The sequence below is a fragment of the Cheilinus undulatus genome, linkage group 21 (assembly GCF_018320785.1).
Source record: "Cheilinus undulatus linkage group 21, ASM1832078v1, whole genome shotgun sequence".
NCBI lineage: Eukaryota > Metazoa > Chordata > Actinopteri > Labriformes > Labridae > Cheilinus > Cheilinus undulatus.
Genome location: NC_054885.1, coordinates 33,695,608 through 33,722,740, shown reverse-complemented (window position 1 = coordinate 33,722,740; position 27,133 = coordinate 33,695,608). Strand labels below are relative to the sequence as shown.

General features: G+C 43.2%; 1 protein-coding gene across 3 annotated transcripts; it reads right to left on the bottom strand.

Moving 5' to 3' along the window:
- Positions 1–26,686, bottom strand: LOC121503907 (axin-2-like). 3 transcript variants are annotated; one of them, XM_041778511.1, is made up of 11 exons: positions 26,455–26,686; positions 23,287–24,214; positions 18,897–19,028; positions 14,542–14,644; positions 11,737–11,883; positions 10,509–11,053; positions 10,259–10,426; positions 9,843–10,058; positions 9,032–9,166; positions 8,155–8,313; positions 1–1,520 (listed from the first exon to the last, which is right to left on the bottom strand). In XM_041778511.1, exons 2-11 carry the CDS (start codon positions 24,093–24,095, stop codon positions 1,394–1,396), a joined length of 2,541 nt encoding a protein of 846 aa, XP_041634445.1. In that variant the 5' UTR covers positions 24,096–24,214; positions 26,455–26,686; the 3' UTR covers positions 1–1,393. The 3 variants fall into 3 exon arrangements, with proteins under 3 accessions (XP_041634445.1, XP_041634446.1, XP_041634448.1); XM_041778512.1 differs by having other exon boundaries at positions 11,743–11,883; XM_041778514.1 differs by lacking the exon at positions 9,032–9,166.
- Positions 26,687–27,133: the final 447 nt, after the last annotated feature.

Below are 27,133 nucleotides of genomic sequence, written 5' to 3'. Positions count from 1 at the left end.
ATTACAATAATTAAAGTACCGAGGCATCTTTTCAACTGAGCTCTATAGAACGCATAATTTACAGTTTACAAGTGGAGCCAAGGAAGCCATGAAAAATATTATAAAACATAAACATGATGAAACGGATACTAAAGGCATAAAAATATCTTTTCAACATAAGGCCCCTTGTGAAAACCAAGGGAGTAATAAGACCCTGAAAACTGGGTAAAACACGGCAAGAATCCATGTAGGCACAGCTACTGTACTCAATTAAAACACTATGGACATAGTGTAAATCACCACCATCATTAGCATCTGCAGCACAGTGCAGGCTTCAAATACACACAAAGAGTAACCCCTACTCAACAACAACTCAGTCACACAATCACAAAGGTAAGCACATTGGGGAGCACATATAGAGCTTTTCGTTGGTAAATATGAACATTGGTGTAAACACATTTTGGGGACCTGTTCAGGGCAGTTTCCTCTTAGCAAATACGTAGGCGATTTGTGCGATGCCTGCGCCACTGAAACAAAGGCACTAAGACGCGACAGATCAAGGCTAGCTGGGCACAGTCCCAGAGAAGGGAATTAAACATTAATAGCATTTTTTGTTCCTTTTTCAAAGTACACCCAGGGCCCTTCGGAGCAGATGGGGACACAACCACAAATAGCACTGCAGTAGTAAATATATTATCAAACTTTTAAGTGAAAAGAGAGCTGTTCTCAAAGCTTCAGCAGTAAGCTCTCCAGCCAAGAGATCAGAGATGTCCCACTAAAACCTCCAGGAACACGAGTGGAGTTATTGAAGAGGTATCTTTGAAGTTTACAGTTCAATATGAGGGGCAGAAAATGAATAAAACCCATTTCCTTTGCTCTAGAACTGATGCACAGACGGGAATGAATAAAAAATAATATTCTAGGATCTGGAAAAATAATAGAAGTTTCTCCAACTCCAAGCAGCTTGTCCATGGAAGAATAAAAGGGTTCAGGGCAGGGATATTTCCAATAAATAGCAATATAATCTTTACACAGCAATACGAGCATCACAATACAATGCAATGTACATGTATATTTGCATATACATATAAGTGAGGTGCGAGCAGGTGCTGGCACAGGCTGGGGCAGGTCGGCTGTCAGTCTCGGATTCTAACCCCGCTTCTTTGAGGAGTGGTCGTTCACCTAGAGTCTCGAGAGTTCTGGAAACATGGAAATGTTTCAGTCCAGCAACATACAATCCTTTGTTTTCTTCACTTAAAGGCAGGCTGCTCTCATGATAGTCCTTTAACAGCCACAACTTTCTTTTGTCCAGTTCCCAGACATTCCTTTAACATCTCCAGTCTTAGCTTAAAAAGACGTCGTGTGAAGAAGTCCACTGAAGAGAGTAGTCCACAGTAACAGCGGGGAGAGGTCCTCACTCCATCCTCTCCACCTTGCCCAGGATCTTGCCCTCGTAGGTGGGCAGCAAGGAGCCGTCGTCGGACACCTCCTCGAAGACCGCACCGCACTCGAACTCATCGCTGGCCTTCTTGAAGTAGTACCTGCAGAAGAGAGACAACAGAGTTAGAATCTACGGATCCAGAGAGGCACAGTCTTCAGACAAGCAGCAATGAGAGAGAACTCCAGAGAGTGGAGGAGGAGGGGATTTCTGCAGAGAGAAGGTCTATTAAAATGCCAAAGCTGTACCAACTTTAAAAAAAAAAAAAAAAACACAATCTTAAGCTACTTTTGAGTCCCAGTTGTGGCGCGTTCAGGTGTCAGTTTAAAAAGCTCAGAGAAACAGCATCTAAAGCAGTGACACTCAATGTGTGGCTCTTGAGTCACATGTGGCTCTTTTATGTCTTAATGTGAAATATTTCCCCAGAAAACCTTTACAAACGGAAACTATGACCTCAGAAATTATCCATTGTCAGTCACATTAATCAGTTTGAATCCTTATTTGCAATTTTTTACCTTTATTTCATTTTTTTTTTTGCCACTTTTATTCCATTTTTACTGCTTTAAGCTCTCTTGGCATTTCTTTATGCCTTATTTTGTCCATTTTTCTACTTCTATCCCATTTTTGCTACAAGTTTTTTGCCTCTTTTATCCTGCTTTATGCCATTCGCAATTTTTTTCCTTTTTTTGCCACATTTGCCCTTTTCAAGCCACGGTTTGCCATTAAATACCACTGTTGTCAGCATTCTTGCCACTCTTTGCTGCTTTTTGACCATTTTTCTCACATTTTTGCCCATATAAGTCACTTTTACACTCATTTTTTGCCATGTTTTTGCTGTTTTTTGGCCATTTTTTGCCACCTGTAACTCATTTTTTGGTAACTTCTCACCCATTTTTGCCACTTTCTGCCCTATTTTGCCACTTCTTCTCCACTTTTCACCCACCTTTTGCCATTTTATGCCTACTTTTCCCCTTTTTTGCTGCTGTTTGACCATTATTTGCCACCTTTAACTTATTTTTATTGTCACTTTAATCATTTTTGCCACTTTTCACCACTTACATGGTGGCTCTTGCAAAGGCATTTTTTAACAATTTGGCTTTTTGGTTGAGCAGGGTTGAGTAACGTTGGTCTGAAGTCTGCTGGGGCAGAGTCAGACAGCACTTGTGTACGGTATGTTTCCATAAGTAAAACAGTGTGGTTCAGTCTCATTTTGGCTTGATAAACCCTGATCTTGGTTGTGTTTCCACAGCTATTATCTGTTCATCCTCGTTTGCTGCAATGTATATTTTTTCTCTTGAGAAATCTGGATCAAAATGTACTCCAGTAAGGATGTCTACGCGGACTACTGGAGTATTCGTACCCATTCCTTGCAGGAATCATGATGAAAGTCAAAAGAAAGAGTCAAAAAGTCAAACAGCTTGTTGCCACCTCCTTTGTTGGACCTTTTTGAACATCAAGAATCATTTCCGCTGTCTGTTAAAAGCCACTCGGAGCACATTCAACCGAGCCGGCTGGGCTCACAGACTTCTCAGGGTGGGGTGGACCCTGCTGTGAAAACGTCTTGGTCTAAAATAAGAGCCTCACGCTCTTCATCTCCTCTTCTTTTTACCTCTCCCTTTCTTTTTTTCTCTACCTCCAGTTGTTGTGAGTTCTGCCCCGGCTAACAGGGGCCAATTAGGCCAGCGTGCAAATGAAGGGGTCCTTTGACAAAGGCTGAAATTTTGGGTGCCTGGAAGTCTGCCTGTCATTACCCCCCCATCCCCACCCCGACTCCTGCACTCGCTCGTGCACTTGTTAGGAGACGCACGTGCACGGGCTTTCACTGGGCCCTCATCCCTGTTTCATTATTACAGGACAAAGAAAAGAACAAAGTGGAGGAGAAGGAGGAGGAGCAGGCAGTACACCGTGTACTTCCTTACCCCCGTTGATCGCACGAGCTCTTGCTGGGTGCTATAGGAAGGGCAGCAGACTGACAACTTTCTGTGTGTGCGTGTTGTCGAAAAAGTGAGGAGGGGCTTCTTGTCAGCCATGACTTCACTGGGCCATTAATGATGCAACCCCCCCAGCCTGGTTTTTAGAGGAAGAGAAAGCAGCAGGGGTGGGTTTCACTCATTAACTATGTAATGGAAAAATGCCTCGGTTTGCTCCATGTGTGGGGTGACTGGAATGTGGCCGTGTTTGTGAGCATTTTGTTTTTAATGAGATGTGAGGCTGACAAAGTCCAACATGTGATTCTGGTAATAAAAAATAGAGCTGCAGACTTCTTGCTAAGATGTCTGGATGCACACACGCCAATCAGCATGAGGGAGACTACTAATAAAAGCAGCTTCATTTGAGACGGCGGAAAGGCTTTATCCAAGTTATTCTTGTGGTTAGTGTTGATTTTGTGAATGAAAAGTGTTTGTCAACAAACTTAGCATGACAAAGACAAGCTAAGAATAAACATTTGACCACAAACATGTAGGTTTAGTTTCATTTATGATGCCAGATTTAAATCATTTCATCATTGGAAAATACTTCATTCGATCCAGCTGCTACGAGTAGCATTCAGACTCATCATAGTGGCCACTGCTGCTGCAGGATAGTTAGCCTCATCCACTCAAATCAGCCATGGCAACACTCCCAAACTTAGCATCAAGTCCCACTAAGCAGGCCAAACCCTGCATGACTTTACCCCAACTTTGGGTAAGAATTTCCCAGATTTATTGTAGGTTGCACGTCTGATGGAATATTGACAACAACCAATGACAGCAAGCTGCCAAGGTTGCATCACCAATGGCTCACAAACAAACAAGACTATAGCTTCCTCTCAGTCAGGATTTCACTCATACTTTTCCTTGTTTTTGGATTCTTGCTACAACTGTAATGCATGCTGGGACAAACAGCTGAAGATTTCAGTCATCCTCCATGTTTGTTGTTCCATTTATTATAAAAGTGCGCTCATTATGCAGCACCACGACGGTAATTAAAGCAACACCATGGCTATTTTTAAATTTCCTAGGACATGGTATTACTGCTCAATTTTTGTTTAAGTTTTTAAAAATCTAAGCAGCAAGTGGTCGAACAGGAGGTGATCATGGGTCCTGATGCTTGACCGGTTAAAAACCACCGGTTAAGCATGCACATGCGGCGCATTACTGATGAAAACTGCTTAGAAATTGTACGTTCACGCTCTCTCCCATTTTTAAAAGAGGCCAAGACAAAAACATTGTCTGACCTTGGTAATTATTATTAATCCAATCCTGAAGTTTGCGTTAAATCAGCAGGATAAAAGTTAATTAGCTATTTAAATGCTGTAATGCGTGGTAACAATGGCGTGTTCAACGACAGCTCAGCAAAATGTTTACATGGAAAAAGGAACTTAGACGTCACTACAATGTGCTAAATGTCACATAAAGAAACAGACAGTTAAAGTTTTGGTGAGTAACTTGTATAAATAGTCGTTTGGAGGAGATATATGCTAGTTTTCCCAGCAGTGTAAATGTGAGCTCGTCGGCTCGTTTTGTAGAGCCTGAGAAGAATCCTAGATGCACTGGTTGCAGGATCAATTCCATATCCTGGTGCTGTTTGGTGCATGCTCTCTCTTTCCATATTTCCTCTCTTCAGCGGTCCTATAAATGTAAGCTAAAAAATAGTACATAAAAAAACTATTTTGGCACTTTTCTTTTTCAAAATAATCCACAAGTGTTAAAAAAGATTCAATAAGGGGATCAAGAAAGCATTATGATGCATAGTAATGGTTAAAATCTTGGGAATTATCGATTAAAGCTTGACTAAAATGTTTGCAACTAAATCTAAACCAAAACTTTAAAGGCTAAAAAAGAACCGAAATGTGACCAAAACTTGTGAACATATTCATGTTAAGACTGAGACTTCATCTAAAATAGCTGCCACTGCTCCGAGGGTGGAGAGAGGGGGTAAATACGACAAAGCAGATAAATAAGAGGACATGAAAGACCATAAAACACGCCTAATAACTGTGTCCTCCGCTCTCATCCTGAGGAGGAAGAGGGAAAAAAGGACTCTACTCTTTCAAAAAAATCTTCAAAGAGCCATGATCTTTTTTTGCTGAGAGAGACAGACAGAGACAGAGCGGGCCTGAATTTCCACTGGAACATGTTTTATGTGGCTAGATCTGTTTTTCCCCCTCTTCTCCCCTTCTCTCTCTCTCTCTCTGCGTTTGCGCTGACATCTGGCACCAATATCGTCTGGCAGGGCCCGGCAGTACTGTTCTTTGTTGAACCGCTGCCATGTTGAAATGACCCAACTCTACACATTCTCTGGCTGCTATTAAAGCGCCGCGCGGCTCTCTTTCCAAAAAATGTGGATGGTATGACACAGGAACTGAGACAGCGAGCCAGGGGGAAGAGAGGAGAAGAGGGGGAGATGGACAGATGTGGGGGAATCGCAGCTAAGTGCTTGTCACATTTGTTGATCCAAAAAACGCTGCTCACATCTGGATGGGAAGAAGTTTCTATTAGTTCTTCAGTTTTTTTCCCCTTCAGAAAGAGCCGGATACCTGTAATTATTAACACAATACTCAACCCGTGCTTATCCTGGAGACCGTGGCTGCCTAAACAATAAATGTTTGATCTCCTTCTCTTTAATGCCCACTGGAAAGGAGCAATCAAAGTGAAATCTCTCACTAAAGCTGTGGGGCCTCAGTCAGCGCCCTGAAGTACAGCAAACAAGCGAGTCTGGCATTTAACAATCTGCCTTTCAAAAATATCCATAAAATGATTACAACATGTGTAAACACTGTGCACGTTCAATGCAAGCACGCTGATGTACGCAAACGTGCACGCAGCGGGGCAGGGAGAAAAGAGCTCCTGATAGCATCAGTGAAGAATTTGCACGCTGGCCATTTGTGTGAGTCTTTGTTGGTTGAAATGAAAGCGGCCGGGGCTTCAAAGCCATGTGTATTAAGTGTGCCTTAGCATGGAAATCAATACCAGATGGGACCCAAATCGCTGCAGTTCAAACTCTTCCACTAACCCCCGCACCACCCACCCTCCCTCACTCACTCGCTCTTGTCCTTTCCTTTTCATTGCACCCCCCTCCATACAAACACAAAACAGAGGTCTGAATCAGACTGCATGCACACAGAGCTAAACGCTGATAACAGAACTGAACGTACACTTGAATAAACCTCAAATAAATGAAGAAAACACACCAGGTCTCAAAAGTAAGAAATGCACTGTTACAAAGTGAGGCCTTTGCTCTCAGTCTGTCAGCTTTTAACACATTAATCGTGACACAATTAAGGTCCAAAATTGATGTATTAAATTTTGAAAAATCGCTTTAATCCTGTGATGTTTTGTCCTTTTATGCGCACTGCAATTAAGCCACCATAGCAAGGCTGCAGCTGGATACTACTCAGCTTTGAGTCTTCCTGCCCTCACAGCGATGTAAAATAAGGACACCACCGCTCCTTTGAATTCCTCTTTACACTTTAAAAAACTCGCAGATGGCTCAGTGGACAAGTCAAAAGTAATCTGCACCTTGTGATATCAAACATTTCACTTTTTAATCATTCCCTTTGGCCATTTTCATTAACTTTTCTGTCTGTAGCAGGTTCTTTTTTCATGGTAAAGGTAATGTTGCTACTTCTGATCTTCCATAAGTTCCTGATTTTTATGTAAAGGAAGAGCAGGTTTTATCCAAACAGGAAGTAAAGAAGCCGAAGTTTAAGAGCAAAGTAAAGCATAACTAAGAACTGTGAGTCATTCTGTACATGCACTCCTGGGTATATTTCTTAGTGTTTGACATTACTTAACATCATATTTGACAGAAAAGGTACTTTGAAGCTACCCTTCTTAGCCTTTATTCACCACTTTAGCTTATTAGGCCCATTAGTCCTATCTGGGTTGTGCCCAAGCAGAAAGCAACTAAACTAGAGTTGTCTCATTAGCTGAGTATCTTGGACATCGTTTTGTACATGCACTCTTGCATATTTTTATCAAAATTTAACAGCGGTAACTTTATATTTGACAGAACAGGCACTATGAAGTTGCATCCTACCTCTAAGTCAAGGAAAACCTATAAATTTAGCATATAATTGTAATTAAAAAAGCAATTTGCTCAACTCAAAAGTGGGTCGGGGGCCCTTTTCAGTGGGTCACAAATGTGTGCCCAGCAAATAAAATTGTCCCAAAAATCCCTGAAAACCCTTAAACACATGCTTTTTGTCCTGTCTCTTTGATTTGACATGTTTTGTACTGCCTCAAGTCTAAGATGTTCTATTTTTTGTCAAATTACTCTGATAAAATGGAAAACATCAGAAATTTGAGTCACAAGTTCTCACTGAGGCGTTAATGGGGGGTCCTGAGGGTTGACAAGGCAATGCTGATGGTTTTAAAGCCCTTAAAAAGTCCCAAAGTTGTGCCAAGACATCAGTTAAAATCGTACACTTAAAGTCGAACCCACAGTTCCCAACAATCTATAGACATGAGACAAAATTTGCCATTTAATATCCATTTTTTGGACCTTTAGAAAGCACAACAAAGCTTCTCTTTTCCAGGGATCTACTTCTTTACTTTGAGCCATGTGAGAGGATTTATCAAGCATTCCTTTTTTCAAACACTTTTTAGATCAAGGCCAATGAACTGATAGAGTTTTATAGCCAGCAATCACAATATCGCAGCGGCGCCATGGCAAAAGTTCACATTACATCAGTGGATTTCCTCTCGTAAAACTTTAACCGACAAATCTGGGTGCTCTAGTCTTGAGCTACACACCTGTAGTTGCCCTTCTTGCGAAGCTGCTCCTTGAAGTGGCCCAAAGTGAGACTGTGGCTCTTCATGGTTCTCCTGTAGGGAATCTCCTCACCGCAGAAGAAATACGTCACCACTGTCTCGCCGCTGCACACACCTGAGCCTTTTTTACACTCCTTCATCCTGGGGGAAGTCAAGAAGAAGAAGTGTGAGAGAGACAGCCTCAGGAAACTTCATATAATAATTAAAGGGAAATCAGAAAAGGGCAAAACATCTACAGGATCAAAAATCTGTGTCTAAAAAGTGTAAAGAGGACGGGACTACACTAGAAATACAGTAACAGCCCCCAAACTGAGTGAGTGACCCAGTGTCATCAGCTAGTGTGTGTTTGTGTGTTGTGTATGTGCATGGAGAAGGGGCACAGTATTATCAATTCCCCTTCAGCTATGTCCAAGGCTTTGTAGGCCCACTTCAGAGGAGCTCTCTCTCTTTGCTAAGCTCTGCTCGCCCCAGCCGACTGCCAGCTCACTGAAGGACAGCCAATAAAAATGATACATATATATGAAAGGGATGTCTCAGTCAGGTGGTGCAGTGACTACACACTCCCCACAAACACACACTATTAATGCAAACACAAGCATCTGCGTGCAAAGCTTCAAATAAGCTTTGCAGAAAAAGGGGGTCACCCTCTCTTTTAAGTGATGTACGTGGGTGTGTGCAATATGTAGGTTTCGCTACTCGTCAGTGTGCCTACAAGTGCAGCGAGCAAAAGCAGGTGTCAAGTAGGAAGAGTTAAAAGGGTAGAAGTACACTGCAAGGTGGAGGCTATGGCTGAGAGGAGGAGGAAGAGGAGCAGAGAGGAGGAGAGGAGAGGGAGGGCAGGACGCTAGAGGCATCGTACTCTTCTGATTGGAGACCGGGGCTGGTGGTGAGGAGACCAGCGGGGCTGGGGCTGGCTAAAGACTGAGGGACGGACCCCTCACCCTGGACAGGCACTAGGTGGCTCTTCTCTTGCTGGACACTGGACACTGAATGCCTGAGGAGACATATTGGAAAAACGTAGACACAAGGCTTAAGTAAACCCTGGTATTTGCTTCAGCAAGTATGTTTACATGAAAAAGTCTGCACATGCACAACAGTCTTTGAACGAGAAGTTGATGGCATAAATGCAAAGCATGACAGAAGGTATGTTGCAGTTACAGATGCACGACATTGGATTTTTGCAGATACCCTATATTTCTAAAGTCACTGGTAGATAAATACTGTTTTTATTTTAAAAACTCCAAGTATGTCCTGAGCTAAGTGAGGCTAAGTCAAGCAAAGCTCAGAGGAGTGCAGAAGCATAGTCTGGTAGTTGTTTACGTTGAGAGCCTTCCTTAAAATATTCAAGTCTCAAGGTGGACCCCTTTGAGCATGTGGCACCCAAGGCAACCACCTGTACCTGATGGTGCAGTTGTACATTTTGCAGATATTTAAGGCCAATATGCACAGCCGATATATTAGCTTGTAAATATCTGCTAAAATGATTATGTCTGCAGATACGATACCATGCAAATAATATGCATCCTTATAAAGCTACTACAATAGCTTGACTGAACTATGCATGCCTAGATCAATCCCACTGTCCTTCGTTAAACAATCTAGGATGGTTAGAAACCAAAAGACCACAGCTAAAAGCAGCATTCAGCCTCTACTCTCTAGTTTCTATGTACCTTTGCTTGGTGGTTTTGGTGGAGACCTCCTCCAGTCTGCGGCAGGCCTCCTCCAGCTGCGCCAAAGTGTTGGGAGGGGGCAGAGGAGGCATAGCTGGGTCCTGGATGAATGGCTGGGCAGGCTGGTGGCTACGTAGGTGGCCACAGCTTCCACCGCCACCCCACGTGTGCGTCTGGGCAGAAGAGCCTCCAAAGGTTTTCTTGGTGCTCTGGTTACTGCAAAAGAAAAAGAAGAGGGGTATACATAAGGATATTCTAGAGAAAAAGAAAAGCTAGGGCTGTCAAATGATTGAATTTTTTAAACTGACTTCCTGTTTGGTTACAAACCTAGGCAGACTGTGCCCTAATTGTGTTTGTCACGATTAATGCAATCAATCTTGACAGCCCTGTTAAAAACCTTAGCAGCTGATTCTTACCTGTGAGACTTGTGCCTCCCTTGCCGTTTACTCTCAAGGATCCACTGCAGCACATTTTGGGTGGGGTCAGTTGTGTCGGTGGGCAGTCCGCATTCCTCCATACACCTCTCGGTTGCTCCATCCTCGGCCCCTGCACGGCACACACGCCGAGACAGAGAGCTGGAACGTCTAGACGCAAGAAGAGTTGTTATTTATACATTCAGTACTGGAATTAACATGAAAAAGAATTCTGGGAAGTGCTTAAACTGACCCCATGTTGTTGTCCAATGACACGGCCCCACACATCTCTCTACCCAGGCTGCGGCTGCGCTGGTATGGCTGGCAGGGCTGGCAGGGCTGGCACTGGCTGCTGCTGGAGCAGAGTCCATGCACCCTGAGGGCTGCCTCCCTTTCGATCTGCTCCTTCGTCTTGGGGCTGGCGTGATGGTGGATGTAGTGGTGGTGGATGTGTTTCGTACTCTGCCTGCTCACGAGGGTCCGGCCAGGGCCCAAGGACAGAGTGATGGCGGCTTGGTCGGGACTTGAGACTGAAGAAGAAGTGGAGGGCCCCGTTCTTACCAGGGTCTTGATTCCAAAGGCTGCCCGTGTGAAAGCACTGTGCTCTGGCGATGTAGAGCGAGGTGAGTGGCGGATGATGGCGGGGGACTGGCAGCCCGGGGTCTTCAGGACGCGAGAGAGGTGTTCGTCCAGGATGGCCTGTGGGTCCTCTTCGGATGAACAAGGCAGGAGGGCCAAAGGGTGTGGAGAAATCTGAGGAGCACTTGCAATAATCTCTGTATCTTCTCTTTCTTCCTCCTGGGAAAAAGGCGTACAAATTTATTAGTAACCAGAAATGCCAGATAGAAACACCAGATTCATTGCATCAGACATATATCACATCCATCTGATAGACCTAAAAGTGTTTGGGAAGGGCAGGACTTTGCAAACAATCTCATAGGGTAAAACATTCAGTCTGTCACATACGTTAGAGGCCAATCAGAGGGACGAGACAAAATGAGGTAGCAGGAGTGTGCAACTCCAACTAGTTGGTGGCTCAAATCATGCCAAAGCTGATCAAGAGAAGCAACTCTTGCAATTCTTTCAAGTAAGAAATACCATCCAGTTCAGATGAAAACTGCAGCTAAAGCTGCATCCAAGCTAATTGCTTCACTGGCTGCTACCGGCTTGCAATACAACTAAACCCTGCATGTAACTATTGCAAACTCATGCCAGAGCAAGTCTTGGACTCATTCTGATAAAACTGCCACTATACTACAGCTACTTCCAAGCTAATCGTTACACCAGCAGCAGCTTTTGCTATCAGCTTGCAGTACAACTAAACCCTGCCAAAGGAATGATTGGTCTGGTCCATTCTCAGAATGGGCACAAATGGTTCAGATTGGAGGATTGCGAGATAGATCTGTCTGATAACGGACATGGTATCTGGCCAGCTTTGCAAGTAAGACAATATTCAAATATTCCTGTTAAAAAAATCTCACCCAAACCTCTTGAATCTGCTGCAGCTTCTCCTCCAGAGAGTTGATGGTGTCCTGCTTTTTCTTCAGGCTCTCCAGGCGGGAGATGAGCAGGGCTGCAAACTCTGCCGGCTCCATCGGGACCATCTCCTTGGGAGGACGGCGAGTGCGCTTTGGGGAGAAGGAGATACATTAGCTGCTGTATCATTCCTCCGTGACCAAACCTCAGCTTTCCCCAACTTCTACAAAGACATCAGCTATCCGCTCCCCTCATCAGCCAACACGCACGCATCGTTCTCAAGCTCAAATACTGGTGGTACTGATCTTGGGCGCTCTGATATGCACCCAGGGCTACGGGGTTGTTTCAAGGGGTGGCAGGCCTCGGCGTATGGTCACGCTGGGCTAGGCCTCGGCTGGTTCCCTCTGTCATCATCAGCAGGCCTCTTTAAAGTCAGCTCACTTCAAAGGCTTCCTCGTCAAATATCAAACACTCAGTGGGGGGAGAATAGGGTGGTGGAGGGAGGGATGGAGGGATAGATAGATGGGAAGCAGTGGCTTTACATCTTGGAATAAAAGCCACATATCGACAGGGGGTGGAAGGGAACTCCAGGGAGGAAAGGATGAGGGATTAAAAATATGGGAGAAGTTGAGATGCAGAGATGTGTGCTCACAGGAGGGAAGAGAAAAAGAAAATGAAGAGAGGGACGGATTGCCGGAAAGAGATAAAGGTGCCAAAAAAGGACAGGAGATCAGACAGGTTGAGGTAATTTATTCCCCCGTCACACACTGGGCACGTTTGAGGTACAGTACAGTGACAGAGCGAGAACGTGTGAGCGAAAGCACACACATCTTAAATTATTTGCATTTTTACACCGAGGCTTTCTTGATTTTCCTTCTACTTCTTTTTTGTTTCTCCCAAGCCTTTGTAGTTAGGATGAAGGGGAGAAAAGAGTGAGAAAAAGAGGCACTGTCTGATGGAGCCTAGGGCTGGTGCACCATGGGAATGGCAGCCATTGCCAAAAATCAGACGGGAAACAAAAACAAGAATAAAAGCAAAAAATAAAGCAAAAAAGGGACAGTGGGAGAGGAGAGGCAGGAACCAATCTGAGGATCTTTTTCTTATGCGACTAACACTTGCTGCATGTCTCATAACAGAGAAAAACGGGGTTACATCAAGTTTATTTTAAAAGGCTGCTTCTTTGACTTTAACTTCTGCAAGACGTCTCCCTGACACTCCGAACATTTGTTTCCACAGTTAGGTTGAGCTAGGGTTACAGCTCTATTAGGCGATTTAAATGGACTGCTCTTCTCCTTGTATACAAGCATAGGGGTAACTCAATTTTCTGACAGGAGCATGTCCACTTCTGCAAACTAAGGTGGTAAAATGCCCTCTGTCAGCTAGTGACTACAGACCCTCCTCCTACAGATGCTCAGCAATTAATATGGCAGTAAATACTGGCCTATATTGGCTTTACATATCGGCCTATATCACCTGTGAATATCATGCTAATTCAGCTGCGTACATCTTCCTTTATTGGCTGTATATATCAGCCTATATTGGCTGGGAATATCAGCCATGTAGAGCCTTAAATATTGGCCTATAAAGGTTGTGAAAATAAGCCCATACTGGCATTAAATATCTGCCTATATTGGCTGTGAATATCAGCCTTTATTGGCAGTGAAAATCAACCTATATTGGTTTTGAACGTCAACCTCTATCAGCTGTAAATATCAGCCTATAAGCAGTGAATATCGGCCTATTCCAATTGTGATTACCTGCCTATATAAAATGTGAATATTGGTCTATAAAAGTCATGTCTGTTGTCTGTTAATACAGTCTTTATGTATGAATAAGTTTGTTAAGTTTTAGGGGTGGTGGACTGTGTTTTACACCACTATGGCTGCAGGGAGACCTTTCTGTGTCAACTGAAGTCTGTTGAAAGGGACAATAAATCATGCAATTAATTGCGATAAAAACTAGTTCACTAGTCGTGGATCTTAATTACTCACCGTTATTGTGATAAATCTTGGCAGCCCTGTATGTAACCCAACAGTCTGTTTTGGACCTCCTTCACTGAAGTTAGCCTTAAGCCTTAAGCTACCAGATCCCCTCTGACCCACTCAGAGCTCACATGACACGCTCAAACTCTTCCCTAAGAAGCCTTGAATTTCGGGGAGTAGGGGGGTTGACTGAGTGCGTGTGTGTATATGTAAGGGGGGTGGTGGCTCTGTAGAAAAAAAGGGGGCCAGCTCTGTTGGAAGTTGTCACTTCCCTGTGCGTTTGTTCCATTCATCCTCGGATCAAAGCGGGGCGTGTGCGTGCATGTGCGTGTGAATGTGTCTGAGTATCTTTGTGTTTTTGTTGGGAAACCGGGGCTGATTTCAGAGCCCTTGGGATAAAGCGGCAGAGATCTTCCTCATCTCTCCCTATTCTCCATATTTACAGCATCGGTAGGGAAGAAAAACCCTGGTGTGCTCCGAGCGCTGCGGCGATAAACAGCTTAGAGACCCCCCCGTCTCCTGCAGACTTCAAGGAACCCTAATGGGGGTGTAGGTGACACCAAAGGTAGCAAGGGGGCTCGCAGTTCCAAGTGTGCATGTGCGCCTACGTGAGTGTATGCATGTGTGTGGGAGTACATCTTTGACGTTACTCTTCAGATCTTTGCTGGTGTTGTTGAATTGAAAATACAGTTTGTGGGACTATTCATAGAACCAAGAGAGACCCGGAACAGAGGGTGGTATGGAAATTACTCTGTGGGACCCAGGTTCAAAAAGACTTCTGTGCATGTTTGTGCACGCTGATATACGTCTATGCGTTTGTGTACTTACAGGGAAAGCAGGCAGAGAGACTTGACTGTTCATCCTCATATTGCGCTGCATCTCTCTCTGTAGCTGCTTCTTGGATCCCTGCTTATACGGAGGGATGCCGTCTCTGGGGGGAAACAGAGAGATCACAAAGGTCAATTACCCAATCAGATTCATCGTTTAAGACCAAACAGCCATTCAGGAAGGAACTAGTTAGCCAACTGGGGAGATCAAAAGCATTTCAGGCAAGAAGAAACTGAATTTATTAATTCTTCCATCCTTTTTTGTTTTTGATCTTTTAGACCTAATTTTAGAACACGAAAAAAGACACTCAGGAGGAAGACTAAGCCAGGATTTCCACTCTTGTTTATACGGCCAGGTTTAATGGTTCTGCGTGAGGTGGTAGGAGGTTTTGTTTGCCCTAGAAATGACACTCATTTCAGCTCTGGCACCAGTAAAGCACTGGGAACCCTGCTGGCCATTTCCTTTTTCACCAGCTCTACTGGCCAGAAGTACTGTCAGCATTAGCATTCCCCTACTGACTGCAATGTTTAGCTGAAGACACTGTTAGCATTAACTTCTCATTCAAAGAGTTACCCCAGGACAGGACCCAAGGGTGCAGCTAACCTGGTTAAATCTATCTGAGGGACTGAAAGGCTGACTGGTTGGAAAAATGAAATCAAACAAACAGCATCAAACTGAAGCACTTGACAGAGTGAAACTGTCTTTTCTCCCATGCTAAACAGCAGCTTCCTGGTGACCTAGCCTAACTGAGGAGCACTTTTCCACTTTTGCTTTGAAATGCCACAGTCATGCGCATAAGCAACCCCCCCCTTACCCCCTCCCAATCTTCATTTGGCAAGCGCTGCCGCAGCCAGCCTCTGATCTCCGCACATCAAAAGGCTGGTTTGTAAGATAAGGTAATGTTTGAAGTCTGCGCAGCTGCATTCCCCAGCGTCCAAGCAAATCCATAAATAAGATATAAGCAAAAATCCACCCCCCCCCTTCCTCCACCACTCTCTTTTCTCTTCCCACCCAACCGCCTCCTCCCCCATTGCTTTCCCCTTTTTCTATTCTTTTCTTGATCTGTAAATGAAATTCAAATGTTTATGGGTGCTTTCAACTGACCTAAAGAGAGGCTGATATTCTGATCAAGGCCAGATCGGGCAGAACAGAGGAGGGGTGGGGGTTGTGTCCCTGTGGCCGCGGCTTTGTCACTACACTGGGCAAAGTACAGCAGAAAACGACTATATGGGCCCCGGCCTCTTTGAAGCAGAACTGTGTAGAGATATGCCAGAACAGAGGACTCCCTGTTGTAAAAAAACTCTTTATGGCTGTCACATCATATGAAACCCAGCCCTCTGGATGTTCTGAACATCAGCACCCGCACGGATCTTTAGCTTGGTCATGGTTAACATTTCTGCTCCAGTGACGTCATCCTTGTGGGCCCATGATGCCTCCCATGTTTAATGAGGCACAGGAGAGGTTGCACCATGTTTTTTTCTGCTTTGTGTCCTAAAAGGAGCTGACCTTAGTGCACTTGGCCTTGAGCTGTGCACCCTGCAATGACTTCATCGTACCTTGTTGCTAAAGGCGCATGTGATTACGCCAACTAAACCCTTAGAAGAACGAGGCCCTCAGCACGTACACAGATAAGCACAAACCACATGTGGACAGAGGCGGCATGCTTTAAAAACATTTTCCTGTCATGTTGATCCAAAGGAAGTCAATCATCAACTGTTTTGGCTATTAACCGATCACTTAAGAATTTTGGCACTTCAGCTGCATGGAGTCATTATTGCTGCAAAACTCAAGACTGCATTTCAACATTTTAAGAGTATGGCTTATTTTTCATTACATTAAAACCTGCATTGATGCTCAAAACCACATCTTTGTGCTTAGGTTTTCTCAGTTTGAGCTCTAAATATCTGCTTGCTCTTGAACCTTCAGTTGCAGTTCTCCTCTCATTGCTTCTCTTCCTTTTGCCCGTTTGTGAAAAAGCCATTCTCTGATTTTTTCCAAGCATGCATGAAGAAAAATCAGAGTGATAGTTTCACGAGCAAGAAAGGGCTGGAAGTTTTTACAAGAAACTGAAGATTCAAGAGCAAGCAGACATTTCATCCAAGCACAAAGGTGCAATTCTGCAACAATAGTGACTCCATACAGTTGCCAATATTATAGATTCTTCAGTCCTTTCTGATGCCAGACATTTTAAAAGAATGCAATCTCTAAGGATGCACCGATTCCACTTTTTCAGGTTTGTTTTATTTTCATCAGATGTTCTTCATCCTTCCTCCTGACAATATATGAGGGCATGGTTGCAACCAGCTCTACTTTTGTCATCATTATCTACATTAAAATATCACAAAACTGCAAACATGGCTCCAAAACATATCCAGCACAGTACCTGCAAGGTTTTAGGACTGCAAGTACCATTACTTAGGCTTGGTATCGGCACAGAAACTAGGGATGCACAGATGCATCCATTTAACATCCATATCAGCCGAGACTGACCCTTTGACAGACAAGAATGATTGGCAAATAATGTGGGTATAGACAAATGTCAAAAAAAGATGCACATCTAGCCCATCCAACAGCTGATTTGGAGAACAGGCAGAGGAAACGACCTGCTGGGCAAATTCTGAGCTGTTATTAAGGTTAAACAAAAGAGAAAATGTTGGCATTTGAGAAGACTTATGCCTAAATAAGTGAAAGTAAAACATCTGCATTGACTTAACTTCAATTCTAAACACTTAGTACTGCATTGGTCCTGAATTTCACAATCTGTGCATCTCAAACAGCTGATTCAGGCATTGTTATTGGTGCATCCCTTACAATCACTGACATTTTCATAGTCTAATAGTATCTGAAAGCACTGAAGCTTTAATAAAGCCCAGATCTTTTGTCATAATTTATAAAGAGTTCACACTAAAGTAGAGATGCACTTATTGTAGAAACAGACAAATGCAGATACTGATGATTTTTATTTACTTATTTTGGAGTAACACTAAAACATTGCCAACATTTTCTCACATCTCTGACCACAAAACAGATCAGTTTGTCCAACAGGTCCCATCCTGCCTAGTAGTACTTTTTCTTATGAATCAGCCGTCGAGTCTGCTCCTGACAACTATTCATGCCAACATCAACTGCCGATGGCGATATTTGTCAAAGGGCTGATATTGGCAAAAACTAACCTATGCATCCCTAGATTAAAGTGCACAAATAGCATTTTAGTGCAATGTGTTCCTAATGTTTTCATGCATTTAAGACAGTTAGAGACTTCCTTGCAAATTTTATAATGAACAAGAAATCAATATTGGGGGTAAAGGACTTCCATGTCTTTACTCTGGCAAATGTCAATATTGTTGGATTTCTACAAGAATTGCACCAAAGTGAAAACAAATCTGTCTTTTGCCAGCACTTTGCAGGTCATAACACCAAGTTTTGAAACTTTCCAGCACTTTAATGATCAAACATTTTTCTTTTAATCCAAAAATGTAAAGGTAGATAAATGGAGACTGAAAATCTCTACAAGATTCAACTTTAAACCACTTGAACTAAGCACCTACTGAACAACTGCCATAAAAACTAATGTGCAAAATCCAAAACATAATGTATCACTTGGTCATTATAATAAATAGCATCGATTATGCCAGGCAATCAGAGATGCACCATGTGAAAATCAGGGCCCATACTGGTGTTTAAAGTAATAATTCAGCCAACTGCCTACACAAATACAGATGTACTTCTTTTTCATAATGCCCTTTAATCTCGACAACCAAAACAGATCAGTTTGTCCAAAAGGTCACATCTTCCACCCACTGATAAACCTCTGAATCAGCTCTAACATGTCCTTAATTGATTTGACATTGATTTGACAGATAAACATCTGCCACAGACATCAGTTCTGTGCATCCCTACAGCCACTGCACCGCTTACATACTTAGACCAATCATCCATCAAAAACCAAATAGTTTAACGCAAATAATCCAGTGACAGTGACACATAAGAACAATGCAGAGCTTGCACACAAAAGTGATAAAATGTCTGCAGTTAGTGTTTTTCCAACATTATTATGCATTTGTTTTGCAGTAGCATCAGAGAGGAGCTTTTCATCTGGCCATATTGATGATCTTACAAAGACTCGTTGCATTGTCAGCATGAAAAAGATGTTTCAGAATAGATGAATGGAGCCTCAGACCACATCCTGGTGTTTAAATTGTTTCAAGAGGCAAAAGCTTCCATCCAGTTTGACTCTCACAGTGAGCTAAAAGGAAGCTTCTCCTTCTTTATTTTTCACCAGCAGTCATTCAGCTTTTACCGCTCATGTGCACAGGTTCTTCAACACACATCTGCATGGTTTGTTAGTAACTTACACGCTGCTGTCAGTGAGGGACATGGCATCGTCGGTGAGAGCGTCACTGGACACCTCGCTGTCGTTGGTGCTGCTGACGGGGGCGAAAGCGCCCATATGGCAGGGGTTGAGGGAGTCTCCTTTCTTGTATGATCTGCAGAGGTTAGAATAACAGAGTTTAGAGTGATGCTAATGCACAACAACTGTTATAAGGTATGAATCAAGTGGATGAGAAAGCTGTATGGTGAGGATAACATCACTAAAGTAACCCTAACCCTAACTCATGGGTTGGATTGTCACAATACCAGAATACCCGCACCTATTTTGACACTATTGTTAGAAACATAGAAGTCCTGGGCATCCAGCTTTGGGTAATTTTGTGTTTAAGTAACCAAAGATTGTAGGCAAACTCCTGCACACTATGCAAATTGCATACATGCATGCATACGCTGCCAATGCATTTGTGCAATTCAGGCAGTGTCCTTAGCGTGCTGCAGCTTTTGGTTTACTACTTAAGTTCTCTTAAAGCTTAGGTACTTCCCAATGCTTTCAATCATTAACATATGCTTTTAAACCTGTGATATCAACATATTGAACATTTGGGCAATGCTACTCATGGGATATAAAGAGGAAAGGTTGTTATAAGCACAGGTTTAGATGTGGGATATGACCTTGTGTGCTTTTCAAACCACTTCAACCTTTAAAAAATGACCGTGACTGGCAAAGTCTGATGTTTTTGCAAACTTCAGCCCTTCAAAACAAGTTCATTTGCCCTGGGAAAGCTGTGGTGTTCTCCTTATGCCCCATTTAAGCCTTCTTAAACAGCCCACAACTTCTCTCTTTCCACCTCCCTCACTCTTTCCTCTGCATTAATCTCCCGCTGTGCATGCATTCTTGCCATGGTACAGAAGGAGGAGAAAAGGGGGGAGTGACCAGGGAGGGGGGAAAAAAAGTATGGAGCGGAAGCATGAGAGTGTGTCAGAAGAGGCAAGAAAGGAGAGAGAGAAAAAGCAGGGGTCTTCAGACCCAGCAGGACTAAAGCTGTAGGCCCCCCCAGCTCTGGTCTGACCTTCAGAGGGGTTTGCAAAGAGTCAGGTATTTAACACAGCTGGCCTTGCATTCTTCCCTCCCTGCTTCTCTCTCTAACCCCCCTTATTTATCCTTTCTCCTCCCTCCTTTTCTTTCATTCTCTGCACCCTCCTCCTCCTCCTCCTTTCTGTCCTTCCTTTCCGCTCTCTTTCCCCTCACTTTCTCTCCAAAAGCATGCCTCCTAGTCCCCATCCCTGAGATTTCAAAAGGAAAAAGATAAAAGTGGAGAAGGCAGCAAAGGAGGGAATCAGAGGAGAATTGACGCAAACAAGAAAAGAGGGAAGAAGAAAGTGAGAGGGGCTGAGAGGAGGGGAGGTGTTGATTCTGTACTGTAGCTGCTTTTTTTTTTAAAGAAACTAAGGCAGACAAGAGGTAAGGAGAGGGAAGTGGAAAAGGGTAGAAATAGGCTCCACATGTTTTGAATCTGTAGTGTGACAATGAAAGGGGGGAGAAGGGTACGATGTCATTCATGTCAGAGGAGGAATAAGCATCCATGGGTAGAAAGCTGTGACCCGACTTCCAAAGCAAACAAGCTAGATGTATAAGGGAGGATGCTGTCAGCTTCCTCAACCATAAACAGACAGCTTGCGATGTCTCCAATGGGTTTCAGCAAGATTGATCGAAGGCGGCTTGAGTTATGTGCAAATATATGACAAGCTAAACACATTTTCAATCAATAAGGCCCTTCAGATTTGTATTAGCACTCAGCCCTAGAGTAATAACATCAAGTATGTGAATTTATGTCCATTCATGTCTGGGGTACATGATGGTAATCATCCTGGGGTACGTATTAATGGTGTTTTTGGCGCCTCCTATAGGTCAGAATCAAAACAGTTTGGCAGATATATACCTAGCTGCATCCTACTCAACATTTATGTCTTCATTATGGAAATATAACACAACAGATTTGGTAGAAATCAGTAGGGCTGCAGGATTATGGCAAAAATCATCATCACAGTTATTCTGGTTGATCCTGAGATCAGGATTATGAAACAAGATCACTCATTGGTTTTACTACATCTGCACTGTATGCATTTAAACGCTCTTTACACTTTGGATGAGCACAACAGCATGTGGTACAGTCATTGATTAGTCACATTTATTTTGTTTTCATGATCTTTGGAGGCCAGATTGGGATTGAAATTTAAACCTGTTAAAATGTGGAAAGATTCCACAAACTTTAAATCGAAAAGGGCAACACTGGTGAGCTTCATCCTGCTCAGTTTATTTAATGTCTTGAAAATAAAACCTTGACAAGCCTTGTGCAACTTTGAATAGCTTCAGCCAGTAAAAACCACAGCAAATTTGGAGATGTAGAAGGATTTATCACAGATTTGATTTTCCAACAATGCAAAATCCATCATGGCTGACTCCAATGGTCCAAGAGGCTTTTTTTGCAAAGCAGGACTTGTGTGCCAAATTTCAAGTCAAATAAACCTACTGTATAAGGGCATGGCCTTTCAAATACTGCTTTTTCATTGTTCAATTACAGCGCCACCATCTGACTGATTAAGCTCATATCTCCTTGTTGGGTAGTGCATGGGATTTCAAGTTACGCTGGCAAGTTTTGTGTCTCTAGTACATTCCAACCACAGGAATTGAGCATTTCTGCTAAATAACACTAATATTGCTGTTCCAATCCTTAATAACACCTGGTCTATTAGGTGCATGTTTCTTAGGAGGGTCATTCATGGGACTTCCACTTATACTGGAATGTTTTGTGCTTCCAGCACATTGCAACTACAGGAATTTAAACATTTATGGTGGAAAAATAAAAATAATGGTATCAATAATAACCGGAAACAAACACAAGTAGCCACTGCAGGGCTTAGATGCTAACGAAAGCACATACCTGTGGATGCAGGATCAATAAAAATGTTGATTTTGTACTTAAAACCATGCAAATTTGGCTTAAGGAGTGAGGAGCATAGCCTTTTAAATATTGCTTTGACATCCCTTGATTGCAGCGCCACCACCTGGCCAAAAACATTCATGTTTCTTTGGAAAGTAACGTATGAGATTTCCAGTTATACTAGTAAGTTTTGTGCTTCTAGCGCATTCCAAAAGCAGGAATCTGAGCGTTAATGGTGGAAAAATAAAATAACTGTAATAATGAGTTACCTAAACAAATAAAGAGCCACTGCAGGGCTTAAAACCTAACAAAAACACATATGCATGGATGCAAAATCAATGAAAAGTTTGATTTTATACTTGAGACATGTCAATTTGACTTTAGGTGTGATTGGCATGGCCTTTAAAATATAACTTTTTTAATCCTTAATTACAGTGGCACCATCCTCCAAATTAGGTTCACATTTCTGAGAAAGGTAATGCATGGAATTTCCACTTATACTGGAAAGTTTTGCATTTCTAGCACATTTCAAGAGCAGGAATTTGAGCATTTGTGGTGGAAAAATACACATTTTGGTAATAATAACAGAGTGACATACAAACGCCCCTTCTTGGTTGGAATCCTGACAAAGTGTGTACTTGTGGATGAAGGATCAATAAAAGCTTTGATTTTAAACCTTTAACATGTCACTTCCACTTAAGGTTTGAGGGGCATGGCTTTTCAAACATTTCTTTTTCATCCCTTAATTACAGCGCCACCACCTGACCAATGTTTCTTATAAGAGTAATGCATGGGATTTCCACTTAAACTGGCAAGTTTTGTGTTTCCATCACATACCAAAAGCAGGAATCTGCTCATGTAATTAGCAACAAACTGCACAAAAACAAAAGGGTTCTATCACTTCAGGGCTAAAATCTTCACAGAAGCATGTGTCTGTGTCTGCAGGATCAATGAAAACTTTGATTTTATCCTCTAAACATGCAAAGGCAAAGACTTAAAGACTATAATAAGCAACAAATCTGCATTAATGTCAGTTTCAAAGTGCTGTCTGTTAATCTGCTATAGATTTATATCCCTGCTGCCACAAGCGTGAGGACAGTGTGGTACAGGAGGAGGCATAGCATAGCAATGTCATCATCTATTATTTGCCGGCTGGGGCCAGAGCCAGCCGTGCTCTGTGAACTTTTCCCGTGGAAGACGATCCCTCATTCTGCTGAACTATTTCAAAGCCCCGGAAATCCAGGCGAGCGCCAGCAGAGGGCTGCTGCTGGAGATGGTGAGAGGGGCCAGAGAGAGCCAGGAGTGAAAGACAGATGAAATGTAAAGAAAGCCTGAAGACACTTCAGGTCTTATGGAGAGTGTTGCACGATTTGACATCAGAATAATCAGAGCGCTGTCTGCATCATGGCGAACTTAAAAGAGTGAGGATTCTGACTAAGCTTTTGAGAGTTTAAAGGTGTTGTAGTCATACCTGTATCCGCTTTCCATCACCTCCACCTCCCTCATGGACACGCTGGCCCTCTGAGCCTTCACTGACAGTCCAACCAGTGCTTTGGCTTTGAAATCACAACTCCACTCCTCCTCTTCATTGAGCGTGGGCAGGTATCCACATACAACTTTCAGGTCACCCAGTCCGTTGGCGTTACCATGATTGGGGTTTTCTCCCCCAGTCCTCACATACTCAAGGTAAATGTCAGAGGTCAGAAACATCTGGTACGCGTTCTCCTCCATGTCTGTTTGGATCTCGGTCTGTGCCTGGTCGAACATGGCAGAGTCTATGTGCTGCTTCTTGATATTATCCCGGATAAAGGTTTTAGTCGCTGGCTTGAGCTGCTGGGCGACAATGCTGTTGTTTTCGATGTAGCGTTTGTAAATTGCTTTGGCGACTCTCTGCGTTTTGGTATCCTTGAGGTCCATTTGTCTGAAGCCATTGCAGGCAAACCAAAAGTCTAAAGTATCAACACATTTCTCTCGCTCCAGGAATGTCCTAAAAAGTAGAGCACCGTCCTGGTCCCCGAGGAGAGAGTGCAAAGACTTTGTCCACCGGGACAGCGGTGAGTCCGGGGAGGCACTCCCCTCTGGCTCCCCAAGACCATCCTCGTTCCTCCTCGCTGAGGAGCCCGGAGAGCCGAGCAGAACCGATTTAGGGGGTTCAAGGGCTTTCATCATTACGAGTTTGCCGGGGTAGCAGGGCGCCTCGCCCTCCTCCCCCGGCACCGGGGGTCGAGGGGCATCTTCGCTGAAACTACTGGCGATATGGTCCATAAGCGCCCGGCTCATGGCTCTGAAGGCAGCAGGAGAGAGGTCCTGTGTGTTGTTCGCCTCCTCTGAGCTTCTACAGTAATCTCCTCACTCTCTTATGTCAGCGGGGAGCTTCTCTCTGGCTGCCCGTCTTCTCTCTGAAACACAAAGTATTGATCTAATCAAAACCAGATCCGCCCCAACTTCAAAGGGGGAAAGACGCAGTAAGAGTCTTTTCAGACCCTCTCTGACTTTTACGGAAGGAGACGGGCTAGTTCACAGAGAAAATCTTGAGAAAACGCTGCAGCAGCATTACATAAACAGCTTTTCATTTAGATTCTCATATCTTAACCTGGGATGGGATTCTGCAGTGGCGCTATTGGCGAGGACGCAAACTAATTTAACAGTGATTTATTATGCACATCAAATAGGGCTGGGCAATATGGACCAAAAATCTGAACATTTTTAAGCTGAACAACCATACATGATATGCATCCTGATATTTTTTCTTATGAGAATTAACACGATTGTCAAAGCTCCTGCATTATAAACTTTGATATGTTTCTAGAAAACCTTTGCAACATTGCATCAAAAATAGATTAGTAATTTTTTTATTCTAATGTCAAAAACTGCATAAAAACTCCAGCAAACTATCTAAATTGCACAAAAACATTGTTAACATTCCCTTACACTGAGGTTGTATTTTTTGCTTCTCAAAATGATCAAATCTCCATCATTCTTATGATCAGTGGTTTCAAAAAAGTACATGAACTTGGAATTTTAAGGCATATTTTTTAACCAAAAAAATGCAGATAATTTTATTTAATTGCACAAATATACTGTCAACATTCTGAAAAGTGGTTAGAATTGGCAAAGAGTGCACTTTTCCAAATGTTGGCAATGCATTTGTGCAATTTAGACAGTTTGTAGGAGTTTGCCTGCAATTTTTGATAACTAAAAAAACAATGAATCACTTCAAGTTAGGTGTTCTGGACATTTATTTTCTGCTTCCTTGGTATCAAACAGGTGTCTAAATCAAATTGGTACTAATAGTATAAAAGCAAATTCTGTCAATTACATCTTAGCTCCTTATTTAGACTTGAAATGGGTTATCTTGCTGTCAGAAAGCATGCCATTTTTAGTGGTTCTTGCAGAAAACAATCTTATTATAGAGCCTGGCATCTATCATTTTGAATCAAAAAACGAAATCGATAGTCTTACCTTACATGTCGTTTAAATAAATAGATCCTAAACTTGATTTATTGCCCAGCCCTAACCGCATTACATAAACAGATTTTCATTTAGAGTCTCATATTTTAACCTGGGATGTTATTCTGCAGTGACGCTAGTGGCGAGGACGCACATTAATTTGAATTTACCAGTGATTTATTCCGCGTATCAAACCACCTGAGCGATGTCTGCTTCCATCCTTCAGAGAAGAGGTACTCACACGTATCACCAGAGAGCCTGTGACCCGACCGTCATTAATAAGTCATTAATCCTCCAACATGCCAGCGCATTACGCACGGACAATGGCTTTATTAACGCGTCCTTATCCATCACGCCTGATGTCAGTGTTAAAGCCAGGCTGTCTGCTGCGAAACGCGAGCACATGTCACCTCTAAAATCCATCCCTGACACTTTCTCATATTCTGGGAAGTCGCTATATCTCATTACAAGCGGCTACATCACGTCAAATTGAGCCTTCCCGTGAGGACCTGTAGGACACAGATGTGGGACAAACTGGAGGAGATCGAAAACGTGACCAAAATAGTTATTGGAGTTCACTGGCTGCTGCTGCTGCTGTTTGGTGTACTACTGCTGGAGCTCTAAAACATCCTATCTGCTCTCTATCTTATAGTTTAAGAGCAGCTGCACCCAAAAAGCACCAGTGTTGCGTTTTATCAGAGGCAGATGTGCTACATAAGAGATGTCACTTTGATTCAATGACACATTACAATGCGTAAAACTTGAACTACTTAAATCCGGCGGTTCTATATGGTTAATAGAAATGGTTAAATAGCAAAAACATCCACGTTAACACCTGTCAAGAGTCTTTAAAGTTACTCAAAGCAGCATCTAAAGCGAGAAAACAGCCCTTTCTTTAACGTCCAATCCCAAGTACACCAAAGTCTTAGATCTTGTGGGGGAGGAATTCCACTAAAAGAAGCGACTTCTTCTTACCATTTTCTGCCTCGACTGTTAAAGTGGAATCAAAATATCCCAGGAAGAACCCGAACTGAACGATACAGAAATGATACGAGGCGTTTTTTGATCTTAAAGCGCGAGAAAAGCGGCTCATTTCCCCCCGAACATTACTTCAAAGGCGAGTCAACAGCACATCAAAGGGAACTCCGATGGGGGCCAGTTTGAGGAGGCACACTCTCTTGTAACTTACCATCGATCCACGAGTTCTCCACACAAATTAAACTCCTGTTGTTGTGTTTTATCCACATAAAAAACGCATATAATCCACAGCAGTCGCGTCCACATTCAGTCCGTTCAGGTTTGAGTCGGTTTACGGAGAGAAAAACGCACTCGAGAGGAAAAAAAATACCGCTTTTCTCCCTCCTCCTTTTCTCCTCCCTATGCATTCAGGCTGCCATGCTGCACGGCAGGTCTCTCCTGCAGGCGACTCCAACACCAACTGAGCCGACAGGCTGGAGCAGCGCACTTCAAAGTAAGAAACCGACTGCCGGGTCCCGACAGCTGCATAAAAAACAATTGAGCTTAACGCCACGGAATAAAAACCGAACTGGCGTCGAAGCTTCCCGGATACGTTGCAGCCACTATGTATTACACATATCTCAGCGTCTGCTGTTTTTATTTCCCAACTTGCGATTTTTCGGCCACGTTTTCACAGTCTTTTCCCACATCACGAAGTTGCAGCAACATAGTGAGGACCTTATCAAAGACAAGGAATCTTGAGCCAACTCCCCGAGGCTTTGGAGCGTCAGAAGTAACTGATCTGCCGCCCCAATAGCATTATCGCTACAATCCCTCTGTTGCTACATAAACTTTAAAGACGCAGAGATCCTTTCTTTTCAAGACCCGCATAGTTTCTGAGATTAATCCAC

Coding starts and splice junctions, on each gene's coding strand:
- LOC121503907 (XM_041778511.1), bottom strand. CDS start 24,095: ATGAGCCGGGCGCTTATGGACCATATCGCCAGTAGTTTCAGCGAAGAT. Junction 11,884..14,541: donor TCTCTCTGCCTGCTTTCCCT/GTAAGTACACAA, acceptor TTCTCCCCAAAG/CGCACTCGCCGTCCTCCCAA. Junction 11,054..11,736: donor AGCAGATTCAAGAGGTTTGG/GTGAGATTTTTT, acceptor CCTTTTTCCCAG/GAGGAAGAAAGAGAAGATAC.